Genomic DNA, 12,275 nt, shown 5'->3' with positions numbered 1-12,275 from the left:
TTAAATTTTTATAAAATTATGATAACTTATCAAACCTATTTTTGTTTCACCTTAATTTAAACATCTTAATTCAATCCAATAAGCCTTTTTCCAAATATTTGTAACTACCTATAATTATCATTTATTTATTTTAGAGAATTTGATAGTCTTTATGAGAAGGAAGTAAAACAATTTGTTTTTCACAAAATATTGCTTATACTAATCCTATACACATTATATATGGGTAAAGTATAAAATAAATAAAAATAGACGAAAATTTAATATAATGTAAATATAAAATTATTTACCTTTTTTCTTTTTACATTTTATAGGAAAATTTTAAATTCTCAAATTTAAAATTATATAATAATGATAATTTTTATTTTCATTATAGCCTCTATTTTTTTATAGGATAATGATAAATTTTCAATTTTAGTCCTTATGCTACACTCAAATTTTAGATTATGAAATAATAGTCAAATTTCAGTTTTAATCCTTATGTTACACTCCAATTTAAAATTCAATATTTATACTTCTACTTTTTGATGTAATTTGGCAACTCAATTTTTCACAATGTCATTTATTAACTCAAATATTTTATTTTGATGATGTAACTTTTAGAGTTATTAATGCTATTAAAGTTATTTGTTAAATTAAAATACATTACAATATCATGTTTTTAAATACATTGCAGTTAAATTTTTTTAAATTTTAAAATATTTCATCAATGAATTTAACGGAAGAATTTAATAGTATTAACAATTAGATCTGAATTTTTAAATTTAAAAGGCAAAGGAACTAAATTTCTAAAATAAAAATAAAAATAAAAATACTAAATTTCAAAGCATATTTTAATATTCAAATATTTATTCTAGAATTTAACCTAAAAATAATTAATAACTAATCTAATCCGAAGCATAATAGCATCCATGCTAGACTATACTACCATATATAAAAGGAAGGCATTAGTGGACACATGTGTCCATTCTTTCATCTTCTTCTTCTTTTTGCATGAGAACATAATGAGTAAAGTTTAATTCTAATCCTCTAATTTTTAAGATTATAAGAATGGTGAAATTTCAATTTGATCCATGGACACTTGTCCATTGTTTTTCCTTTTCTTTTTTACATGAGAACATATGGGTAAATTTCAACTCCAATCCTCTACTTCTTTACAATTATAAGAATGGTTAAATTTCAATTTGATCCTCATATTTCACTTAAATTTGAGATTTAATCTATATAATTTAATTTTGTCATAATTTGATACCTCAACTTTTATAATGTCATTAGTTAGTCTAAATACTTTATTCTAATTAAAATGATGATATGAATTTTTAAGAATTGTTAGCACCATTAATTTTTATTAAATTCAGGTCCGTTGCAATGTTTTTTTTTACATGGATACTAAATGAGTATTTTTTTTCATTTCAAAATGCCACAACAACAAATTTAACAAAATGATTTTAATTGTGTTATCAGATGAACCTAAATCTTTAAATTCAAAAAGTAGAAAGATTAAATTTCAAATATGCAAAGAGTACGAGAACTTTGAGCAAATTATAGCCTTTAAATTTTTACTCTATAATTTAGTCAATAAATAAATAATTAACCCAACACCAAGCATGGGTGGACACCGTATTAGTTTGATTTCTTGACCGTTAGGAAAAGTTACTGTTGGACGAAAACGCATCCTTTTTCAGCTAAGATGGCAATAGGGATGCGTTTAATTGGCCTACTTTCTTTAATATCTTTTGAAATTGGCATATTCGACTAATTTACCCAAAACAATAAAGATTGAATAATAAAAATGATAAATACGCACGATGTGGATGTTTTAAAGATGATACAAATACATCTCTTGTAAAATTAGTTTAATTAAGGTTAAACAATAATTCATAAAAAATAAAACCAAAAAAAATGCTAATTTTTATTTCTGTGGATTTTTTTATAATTTTGAAAAAGTAAAGGGAGTGTAATGGCATTTAATGGAAAGACGGGATTATTTAAGACTTGATTAAAATAAAATAAAAATTTCGAGTGGGCTATCTCGAAGTAAATTCTCAGTAGAGGGGTCTCGTATTCTCCGATCATCTGGGTAAACTCTTTTTTTTTTCTTTTTTTGTATTCTCTTATCTGTTTTTGAATGGTTTGTTGATGCTTAGATCCATTACTATCCCCTACGTTTCAATTATCATGGATGTAAAATTCTTATATTCTTTCATATTAATCACTTGAAATTTTCGAAATTTGATAATGTATATCTACGCTGCCTTTTGATCGAAGTTCCAAAATTTGAGACGCTCTGCCGTGGTCAAAGGAACATGTAATACGATAAATGTTTTCGGAATCTGTTTTTCATATCAGTAATGCTGCATTGATCTTTTAGATTAGCGCAGTAAGGACTTTATAATTGTTTCTCAACTATTTCGCTTGTGCTTCACTGGGTAATTCACCTTCTGATATGGTATTTCTTTTTCGTTTTCTTTTACTAAGCCTGTCAATTGGATGGATGGGATTGATTATTTTGACTCCAAATCATTTTGATTAGTGTTTGATGCTTTGATTTTTTACGGATTTAAATCATTTCAAAATTTGTCGTTCTGAATTATTTTTGGGATTTGATTGCAGAATTGACAGGTAATGGCAGGACAGGGTGATTCAAGTTCATCTGAGAAGAAATCAAAGGAAGTTATGAATGATGTATCAACTTTTAGAGCAGAGAATTTGCAGAATAACATGAAAGTTGTATATTACAGGTATGTCTGTGCTCACATTTAGTGAAGATACTAAAAGTTGTGTGTTGAAAGCCAATACTTGAGATAAGCATTGTGGTTTCATTTGCAGCCGAACATTTTTGTCGATAATCGGAGGGGCTATTGCTGGGATTTTAGGGTTGACAGGCTTTGTGGGTTTTATATTGTATTTCATTGTCATGGCAATTACTTCAATTGGACTCATAGCAAAGGCAAAGTTCTCCCTTCATTCTTATTTTGATTGCTGGAATCGGATTATACTCGATGGATTCTTGGGTGGGCTTATGGTAAAGCCTTTTCTTTAATGTTTTGACTTGCTTTACGTATTCCCATATCTTCAATGAATCTAAATTTTGTTCTTTTGCTTTGCCTAGCCTTTCATCTTTTTCCTTGGCTTATATTCTTCTTTTATTTTTGCAGTCATTTGTGCTATTCTGGACGTATCCTTTTCTTTAGATTTAGAAACTTTCTACACAACATTGCGTTTTGTAATCATGCTTAATTGAACTCGATCGGAAAAAAAACTTGAGCTCAACTCAAAATTGATTGCACGAAACAAGATTCGAGCTCAAATGAATACAAGTATAGAAGCTGGAGCTCAGTTTGAATTCGTTATATATGCAAATTCAAGTCGAGTAGGTTGTTAGCTGCTCGAACCTACTCAAGCTCAGTTCAATTGATGGCTTGCTCAAGCCTAGTACAACAATGATCATATTTGTCCAAGTAGCTTACGAGTGTCTAATTGAATAATGAAACTTTCTTAAATCCTACAAAAGTTTTGGTTACTAGAATTTGAGGTAGCCTTGTTGAGGTGAATTCAACCTCGATTAATAGTAAGCTACGTTTGAATATCTTTTGTTTCATATCTTAATACTCTACTACTTTCTTTAACTTGAATAGACTTGCTTATGATATCGTGCATATATTCTGAGGAACTATCTCCTATGATCTCGGCTGGAAAAGAAGCTGTTCTGTTTCCCTTGCTGCTGGCATTTGCAATCGGATTCCATATTTTTGTTACCTTTTCTTCTTTACTTTCTATTGCATTTTATTTTCCATTTTCCTTTGTTCCTAGATTCAACAAATCTTGGAATAAAACGTAAGGCATATTAATTAAAGGCAAATCTTTATTTAATAAGATGGATGTAATGCAAACCAATATGTGTACGTTTTAGACATGGTAACGAATCATGTAGTAACTATATCGTGTGTTTAGAAAACAATAATAGTGACCAAAAATAACCAACCTCAAATTGGAGGTTTTATACCGACTTTAACCTTCCATGTTCCGAGATTCCGCATGATCTGATCAAGGAGACGTATTCTCCTATTGAATTCTGCAATTTTACGTTTCCATTGTGAAGGAAAATACTTCCAAAGACACAGTGATGAACAAGGTCATGGTGGCTGCCTCCTACTATCTCTATATTTATAGTTCTCACACCTGCAAATTCCAATACAGTAAAGGTCGTCAGATTCAGATTTTCAAGTATTATACTCACTATTTGCTGTTTTCTCAGTTATACCTGTCAATTGAATAAATCAGTTCGGTTTTGTGTCAGATTGATTTTTATTTTAAAATTTTCAAGTCATTTTGAGTTCTAATAATTTAGGGTCAATTCGTTCTAAGTCTGGGCCCATTCGATTCAAACCATTTTGGGTTTGGATCATTTTGAATTTTGTCATTCAGGTTCGGGAAATTTTGGGCTAATTGTTTGGACTGTTTTGAATGAAGGTCATTTCGGGTTTACTTGTTCGGATTGTTTTAGGTTCCAAGTCGTTTTAGTTTTGAATTTTAAAATTCAGATCAAAATTGACAGGCCTACTCTCAAGTGACACAATTAAATTAATTTGAACTAAACCTTACCAACATCTGAGGGATTCTTAGGAACACGAAAGAGAGAGAGTATACTATGCTCGAGACTACAACACCAGTAATCAAGTTGTGGAGAAGGCGCTTGTTGTCTTTGGTAGGTACAAAAGCTGATTTCAGTATATTTGTCAAGTCAAAGAGTCTGTAAGAAATCTGCAGGCAAGAAAAAAAATGTCAGGGCATGACTAATGAGAGATATTTTCAGTTCCCAAAGATGACAACGATTTACTTACTGCAAGGTATATGGAAGTCGTAAGCATGAAATTCAACATTGGGTAATCTGGGATCAGAGAAAGGAGCAGCTTAGGCTGACCATCTGGAACCCCGGATCTGCACATTGATCGGATGTTGAGTTAAAAATTCATATGCTATGATTTAGAGGTTCGAATTCGGATCAACTCCTAGAGAGCAGTTGAAGCACCAAGAATTCTCATGTTGTCAACTTCAGCTTACCTTAGCCAGATGTGAATCTGCGAGATATAGGTCTCCAGTGTAATCTTTCCAAGCCATCTGGAAATGAAAGACATATATTAGCTCCACCTTATTGGTCATTGGAAAACAAAACAATAAAACAAGAGACGATTAAGGGTTACTTACGCAAAAAGGGTTAAACTGTAGCTTCGGAAGGATTGAGTAACATTTCTTAAACATATATACACACTGGTGAAAACAAGGAACAAAAATTTATCGGTAAAAGCCAAAATGTTCAGATATGTCAAAATATCAACACAGTCGACATGAGACCTACGTTATCGGGATCCATGACGTGTAAGGGTGGTATTTATTGTAGGTGACCTTGTCAAGCTTGTAAATGTGCTCGAACCATAGAAATCCCACCTACAAGTTTATTGAAACCTCATGAATAAGAGTTTCTAGGAAAAGGAATGGCAAGTCAAAAGGGGTATATATGATACCATCAGGGCTATTATTGCCACAGCTATTTTAATTGATACTCGCCGCTTCACCTCAGTTTCCTCGAGTTTTTCCATCCATCGTTCAACCTGCAATAGTAAATCCCAATATCTAGCTATGAACTCCAAAAATAAATTGCATTAATTCATAGCAAGATACAATGAAAAGATCAAAAATAATTGCATTAGAACTTACAGTTGGATGGTAATATGCATATATCATCCCAATAATCCAAATATAACGATCAAGGCCTGAGCGGAAATGCCATTCATGCAAGAGGGGAAGGTTTGGCTTTGCCGGATCAGTATATCCTGCAATGGTTTTTATATTTTTCCCGTCAATATGACCAAAATTTGTGTAAATAGAAATCATGCTTTGGAAAATTACCCACCAAGGAAAAAGGTGAACGGGCTCCAGAGAAGTTCAAATACTCCAGGCACTTCCCAGACTAAGATAACCACCAAGAAGCAGGCAATGATTTTTAGAGCAATGACTGACCCTTTCTCATTGTACTTGTTCAGAATACCAAGTGCCCCATAAACCATAAGAGTGAATAGAGTATGCATGGGGCATATATAGTACAGCATATAACTATTATTGAGGACAACACAGCAAAAAAATACCAAGAAATTGAGCCGCCACATCATCTGTTCAATCAAAACACTCAATGTTGGAACTTGGAACATGGAGTAGTTTACATGATCTTTACTTTAGGGAACTCATACCTGTGCAAACCTTGCAAGACTGAAATCTTTGCGCACATAATAATATGAGAAGTTCCCAAATCCAGTCATCCAAACATAAGCAGCAATGAAAATTCGGATAGCATTGTAAATCTCTGATGCTGCAAAGTAATGGTACATCAAAAATAAGACCTGCAAAATAAATGGGGGAAAAGTAAGCACAAGACTATCTTCAATCCTTGTTTAGCAATGCTGGAACAATTTGCGTGTAAGCAGCATTGGCCACAAGTGTTTGCACTTTCTATGCAATCCAACACATTCTATTATTACAAGTAAATGAAGATCTTTCAAGAAGAAGATTTTGCAGGTTTATTGCATCATTTCAAAGAATTACAAACCTGCATCCAACCTTTCCACTCCTCAGTTTGATGTCTGTTCAAATAAAGTATAGATTTCCCTGAAAATGGTGACTTATCATGGTGTATCTTGAATGAAGTTATTGCCGAAACTATGATGAGAAGAAAGTAGAGGAACAAGAAAAGATCCCGGTTGTAACTCTGGATAGACATACAATGAAATAGAGAACTTAATTAGCAAGAACTTAATTAGCAAGCAATAACATAGTTTTAAATGATTATTTATTGCAGTAAAACTAAATTTGAAATGCATGGCTTACTGCACTATTTTATAAGAAGAATAGAGTGCTCAGCAGTTGTTAACTTCAATTAAAGTTCATTTTTATCTTTTCACAAGTACCTATTATTCTATTTAAACACAATACTATAACTATGAATTATATACTGAAGTAATCATCTTCACCTTTTTCGAAGAGGCAAATACATCAGTACGGTCGCATATGTAATAGTATGCCAAAAGAACACCGAATTCAGATCTATAAGACGAAAAAACAAAAAGAATTGAAGTTAAGTTACATACTATTAATTCTCTGAAAGAAATGATTCAAATATTAATCAACAAATAAAAAATTCACTTACATTGCTCGAAGTGTCAACCGATTCTCAATCAAGAAAGTCTCATCCATCATAATAAACCTTAACAAAATCAAAGCATATAAATTCAGTACCTGATCAAAATAGAAAGAAATGAGAAGGAAAGAAAAGAAATCAAGGCTCCAATGACAAACTTGAGAATTGGAGACACGGAAGATGTTGAAGACCGCGCTTTAGGAGAACCAGATTGAAGACCTCCGCCTTCCAGTAAAACCGCTCTATCTTCCTCCTTAACGGCAACATTTCCAATTTCGACTAAACTCACATCAGAATGCCTACTAACAGACATGAAAACAGAAAATTAATTTTTCACCAATAAAGTACGTTAATTAATTGTAATCGCGTCACAAAATGTAAAAATTCAGAGCTTACGCCTTGGATGCAAGTGAATTTTTCTTGTATTGCAAGTATTCTGCATAGATCCAAGCTGAAATCACCGGAAATACGCCGAGAAAAAACGAAACCTAGAAAAAATTCAAAAAAAAAAAAACAAGAATTTTCTTTTTTATATAAAAAAGAAGAAAGTTTAAAATGCAAGATCCGAGAGTGTTGGAGAATGCTGAAGTGAACGCACCTGACCGGGAGTGATCGGGCCGAAGATCATCATTATTTGGAAACTTTCGGCAAACGAAGAAACAAAATGAAAAGTGAAGTTAAGCCGCCAAAATCAGGCGCATTTGAGCGTAAACAGATGAGTTTAAAAATAAAATTTACAGATCTGATAGAAATCTGGTTTTTCTAGCCAGTGAGTGGAAAGGAAAAGAAAAAGAAATGATAAAGACGACGAAGCGAAGAACAACAATAGATGGATTGATTCAAAACTAGCAGGGCATGTAGAGAAAGGAAAAAATAAATAAATAACGATTAATTAAAATTAAATAAAATGTAAAGAAACAGAGTTGATAACCGAGAGACCTGTGTTTTCCGTACTATATAACAAATAAATGGTTAAAATGTCCTATAACTACCTGTACTATTTGTAAATTTAGAATTTAATCTCTATATTTTTATTTCAAAAATTTAGTTCCTTTACTATTTAAATTAAAATATATAAGTTCATTTGCTAACACTGTTAAAATTTATTTTGTTAAATTTAGGGTCATTACAACTTATTTTTTAGTTACATGGCTATCAATTGGATTTTTTATTTTAAAATGTCACACCAATAAACTTAACAAAAAATTTAACAATATTTAACAATTTGACCTCAATTTTGAAATTATAAAAGTATAGAGATTAAATTTTGAAAATAAAATTATAGGGATTGAATTTCAAATTTGCAAAGAGTATAGGGACTTATAGTATAGTTTTGCCTAAATAAATTAAAGGAAAATAAAACAATAAATAAAGGTTAAATTTTTCTATTAGTCCTTGTACTTTGTGAAAGTTGTAGATTTAGTCTCTAAACTTTTATTTTATCAATTTTATTCTTTTACTTTTCAAATTGGTCACTTTTAGTCCTGTACTTTTCAAATATACGTTTGGTTAAATTCAATTACTAGTATTGTACCATGCGTACAATTATAGATTTAGTCCAATTTCTCCAATTGGATCATTCTAAGTCCCTATACTTTTGAATTTTAAAATTTCAATCTTGATGCAATTGACATTGTTAATCCATTAACTAATTTTTAGTAAGTAATATGTGGAAATAATAAGCTTACATAGTATTAGACACATTATAATATATTTAGCGATCGGATTTTAGAAATAGTAGAACTTTACTTAATGAATTTAATAGTTATTGTTTGGTGAGGACTAAAATTTTAAATTTTAAAAAGTACAGAGACTAAAATTGACCAAATAAAAAATTAAATCAATAACTTTTTCAAAATACAGGGACTAGTGACAGAATTTAACCAAAATAAATATTTAAATTTAAATTATATATTATATATTATATATTATATATTATATATATTAAAAAAAAAGGCGATTGTTTTCATAGCCGTGAGATGTAGGAATGGAGTAGGGAAATGGAATCTGTCATGTTTTGAGTGTCAATTTATGAAGTTATGATGATGTTCAAAAATCATTAAAATTATTACAAAATATAAAAGGTAATTTTAATATTTTAAAATTAATTAAATGCTGAAATTTCATTCACTTGTATGTTAATATTTTAGGTAATTTGACAAATAAAGAAGAAAAGTTTAAGAATTAAAAAGTGAAACTTTAAATAAAAACAAAAATAACTTTAAAAACCAAAAAGTAATTATATTTATAATTTTTAATTAAAATTTTAGAGAAGTAGTTGACGTTATAATATTAATTTTTTAATAAATTTGACTATGGTGTATTGGTTTATTTAACTGGTAACTTCAAAACTATTAATAAAAAATTGACACAATCTTACCTTCCAACTTTAAAAAGTAATAATAATAATTAGGCTGTATTTAAATTTTATTTAATTTTTAATTTTATTATTTATCAAATCACCTTACAATGAAAAAAAGTTAACGTTGGTTAATTTTATCAATGTGGCATGTACGTTGATGATATGTTAAAATTAATTAATTTTAAAATTATAAAAAATTAAAATTATTTTTAAAAACTAAAATGTATAGAAAACATAAATATTTTTAATTTTTTAAAATTAATTAAATGCTAGTATGACTTATATATGAACTATCACGTGAATGCCACATTACGATGTTAATAAATATTAATTTTTTATTCATTTTGAGTGATTTGGTAATCAATGTGAGTTTAAGAAGTAAAAGAGAAAAAAATAAAATGAAAGGTTGAATAAATTATTATATTTTAAAAAATTAATATTAATAAATGTGATATAACTAATGAATTAAAGAAATTAAATAGAATAATAATTTAAAAGACGCGTGATGGGATGTGGTGTCGGCAGAAAGTTGGAAATTGTGAAGGGCGTGTTGGTGTTGATATGCCACCGACATGAATTGAGGATGAACAGTGCGAGTGATAACCCCCAACCACGTATTGTTTAGGGCTGGCTGCCATTGTCCATTCTTTTCAACCTTCATCCAATTTTCATCAACCTATAAGCCCATTCTAACTGTAGACCCTCAGCCCGTCGCTCCATAGTTTTTATTCAACTTTCAATATCAACTATATCATGGGCCATTGGGCATGGCACACTCCACCATGTCATCAAAATCAAAATTTAAGTTATTTATTTGAAAGATTGTAATCAATTGAAATAGTAAAGTTAAGGTTTTTAATTATTTTTTATCGTGTCGAAATATATCAAAATTATCGAAACGTATTAAAATTTTGATCAGAATTAAATATAAATAATTTGATATCAGTTTAGGATTATTCTAAATGTTATAATTTCATGTATATATATAATGCTAAATTATCATGGTATATAAATATTTTGTTGTAATAAATTTTCATCAGATATTTATGAACTGATACAATATTAACTATTATGATTTAAATGCTAAATTATCAAGTTCAAATTTTATTTGAGTGAATTTTATTGAGTTTATATAAAAATATAAAAACAAAAATATCCTCGTAATAATATAATTTTGTAAAAAAATAAAATTATTTTAAGGTTTATTATATAAAAATCCCCTTAAAAATAATTCAATAATCAATCAAAAACAACACTTAACTTAGCCCTCAATTGAATTTAAGCAATCAATTAAGCCCTCATCCTTTGACACCGTTAACTTTGTCACATGGCACGTCATGGTTGTGCCATGTGGCATAATTTAGTAATTTATTTTAAATTTTTCTTCTTCTGGTTCCGGCGCATATGAGTGATATTCTTCTTCTGGACTTTTCTTTAGGATATCATCGTTCTCTTTATCAATTATTATGGGTTATATTCTTGGACATTTAGTGGAGTTTTACATATTAGACTTCTTTATCTTGGCTATCTTGTTATTCTTATTGTTTAATCTATCAAACATGGTTCATTTGTAAAGGATATTCATTGGCCGGAGGTAATTACATCTATTACGGTTATAATTCCTGGTTGGATCATGGGAGCACGGTGATACAAATCTCAAATTTATAGCGGTTGTGTTGCTGTACTGGTTGTTACTGGAGTTACATTTGATTTTTTCTCTCTCTTTTGTTTCAGAGTGCACTATTGATGTTTGAGGTATTGTTCTATCTATATGGCTGTAATGTCAGTCTTATTATAGCACTATGGTTTTAATTCATTTGAAGATTGCAGCTCCAGTATAGTTCAAAGCTTTGATGTTAATAATTGAAATAGTTTTATTATGTATCCCATTTCTAGCTTTCATGAAGGGGATAGATAATGACAAAAGTATAGATGGTGGAAAATCGAGCTTAACCTCACATATTTGTTCTCATTACTCAGGTAATCTCAGATTATGTCAACGAGTCAAAACAGGATATCATGTTTTGTATAATTTAATGCAGTTTATGGTGATCTTTGGTTGGTATTCTGAGGGAATTACGGTAGACTATGTGTCTAGATTATCTTGACAACAAGAAGAAAGAATTATTCTGAAATGCTATTAATTGAATGACAAGATCGACTTGTTTTTTTTAGTCAGAACGGATTAATCACTTGAAAAGTTAGATGAGTTATATATATTTGAGTTCATCTCTAGAATCAGGAAATGTTATTATGGGTTAAAATTGTCTCGATAGTTACAACTATCACACTTGTATTTAAATGATATTGTTTGAAGCTTTTCATGAAATGGAACATTTATCAATTAGAAGTTACAAATGCAAATGTGTTGGAAGCATCAGTTAGAGTTTGATAATCTGAGTTTTTTCGGTTATGTTTTGACAGATGATTACTGGGAATTTCTTGGTAGTTATACTACTAATGGTAAGGCTATGACAGGAGAGCATCATAATTGTTCAGTTAAGTTAAGGTATAGTACCAAATTCTGATATGAGTTCATATATGAGTTCTAATTGGAGATGAGCTATGATTTATTTTGTTTATAGGCTACTGCATTGATAAGGTGAAAGAAAGACCCGACTTAATGGCTATTATCAGGTGAGAAATTTTGAGGACAAAATTTTCTTAAGGGGTAAAAGTTGCAACAACCTGTTTTTCAGTGGTGATGGAAATAGTAGTTTCGGG

The 12,275-nt window shown here is 29.9% G+C and overlaps 2 protein-coding genes across 3 annotated transcripts; one reads left to right on the top strand and one right to left on the bottom strand.

Annotated features, from left to right (window-relative positions):
* Positions 1–1,960: 1,960 nt before the first annotated feature.
* Positions 1,961–3,853, top strand: LOC105777228 (uncharacterized). The gene is made up of 5 exons (XM_012600367.2): positions 1,961–2,077; positions 2,611–2,738; positions 2,827–3,022; positions 3,156–3,175; positions 3,636–3,853. The coding sequence occupies exons 2-5, from the start codon at positions 2,623–2,625 to the stop codon at positions 3,664–3,666; spliced, it is 363 nt and encodes a 120-aa protein (XP_012455821.1). The 5' UTR covers positions 1,961–2,077; positions 2,611–2,622; the 3' UTR covers positions 3,667–3,853.
* On the bottom strand, positions 3,845–8,067 carry LOC105777227 (protein REDUCED WALL ACETYLATION 2). Of its 2 annotated transcripts, none has more exons than XM_012600364.2 (16): positions 7,788–8,067; positions 7,586–7,677; positions 7,348–7,491; positions 7,199–7,255; positions 7,023–7,095; positions 6,602–6,760; positions 6,246–6,395; positions 5,912–6,167; positions 5,716–5,831; positions 5,523–5,609; positions 5,357–5,445; positions 5,206–5,268; positions 5,062–5,118; positions 4,842–4,938; positions 4,603–4,761; positions 3,845–4,179 (listed from the first exon to the last, which is right to left on the bottom strand). In XM_012600364.2, the coding sequence occupies exons 1-16, from the start codon at positions 7,818–7,820 to the stop codon at positions 4,174–4,176; spliced, it is 1,638 nt and encodes a 545-aa protein (XP_012455818.1). In that variant the 5' UTR covers positions 7,821–8,067; the 3' UTR covers positions 3,845–4,173. The 2 variants fall into 2 exon arrangements, with proteins under 2 accessions (XP_012455818.1, XP_012455820.1); XM_012600366.2 differs by having other exon boundaries at positions 7,348–7,488.
* Between the last annotated feature and the right edge of the window lie 4,208 nt (positions 8,068–12,275).

The sequence above is a fragment of the Gossypium raimondii genome, chromosome 10 (genome assembly GCF_025698545.1).
Source record: "Gossypium raimondii isolate GPD5lz chromosome 10, ASM2569854v1, whole genome shotgun sequence".
In the NCBI taxonomy this organism is placed as follows: domain Eukaryota; kingdom Viridiplantae; phylum Streptophyta; class Magnoliopsida; order Malvales; family Malvaceae; genus Gossypium; species Gossypium raimondii.
The sequence above is the reverse complement of the archived record's forward strand: the minus strand, read 5'-3'. Positions and strand labels throughout refer to the sequence as shown.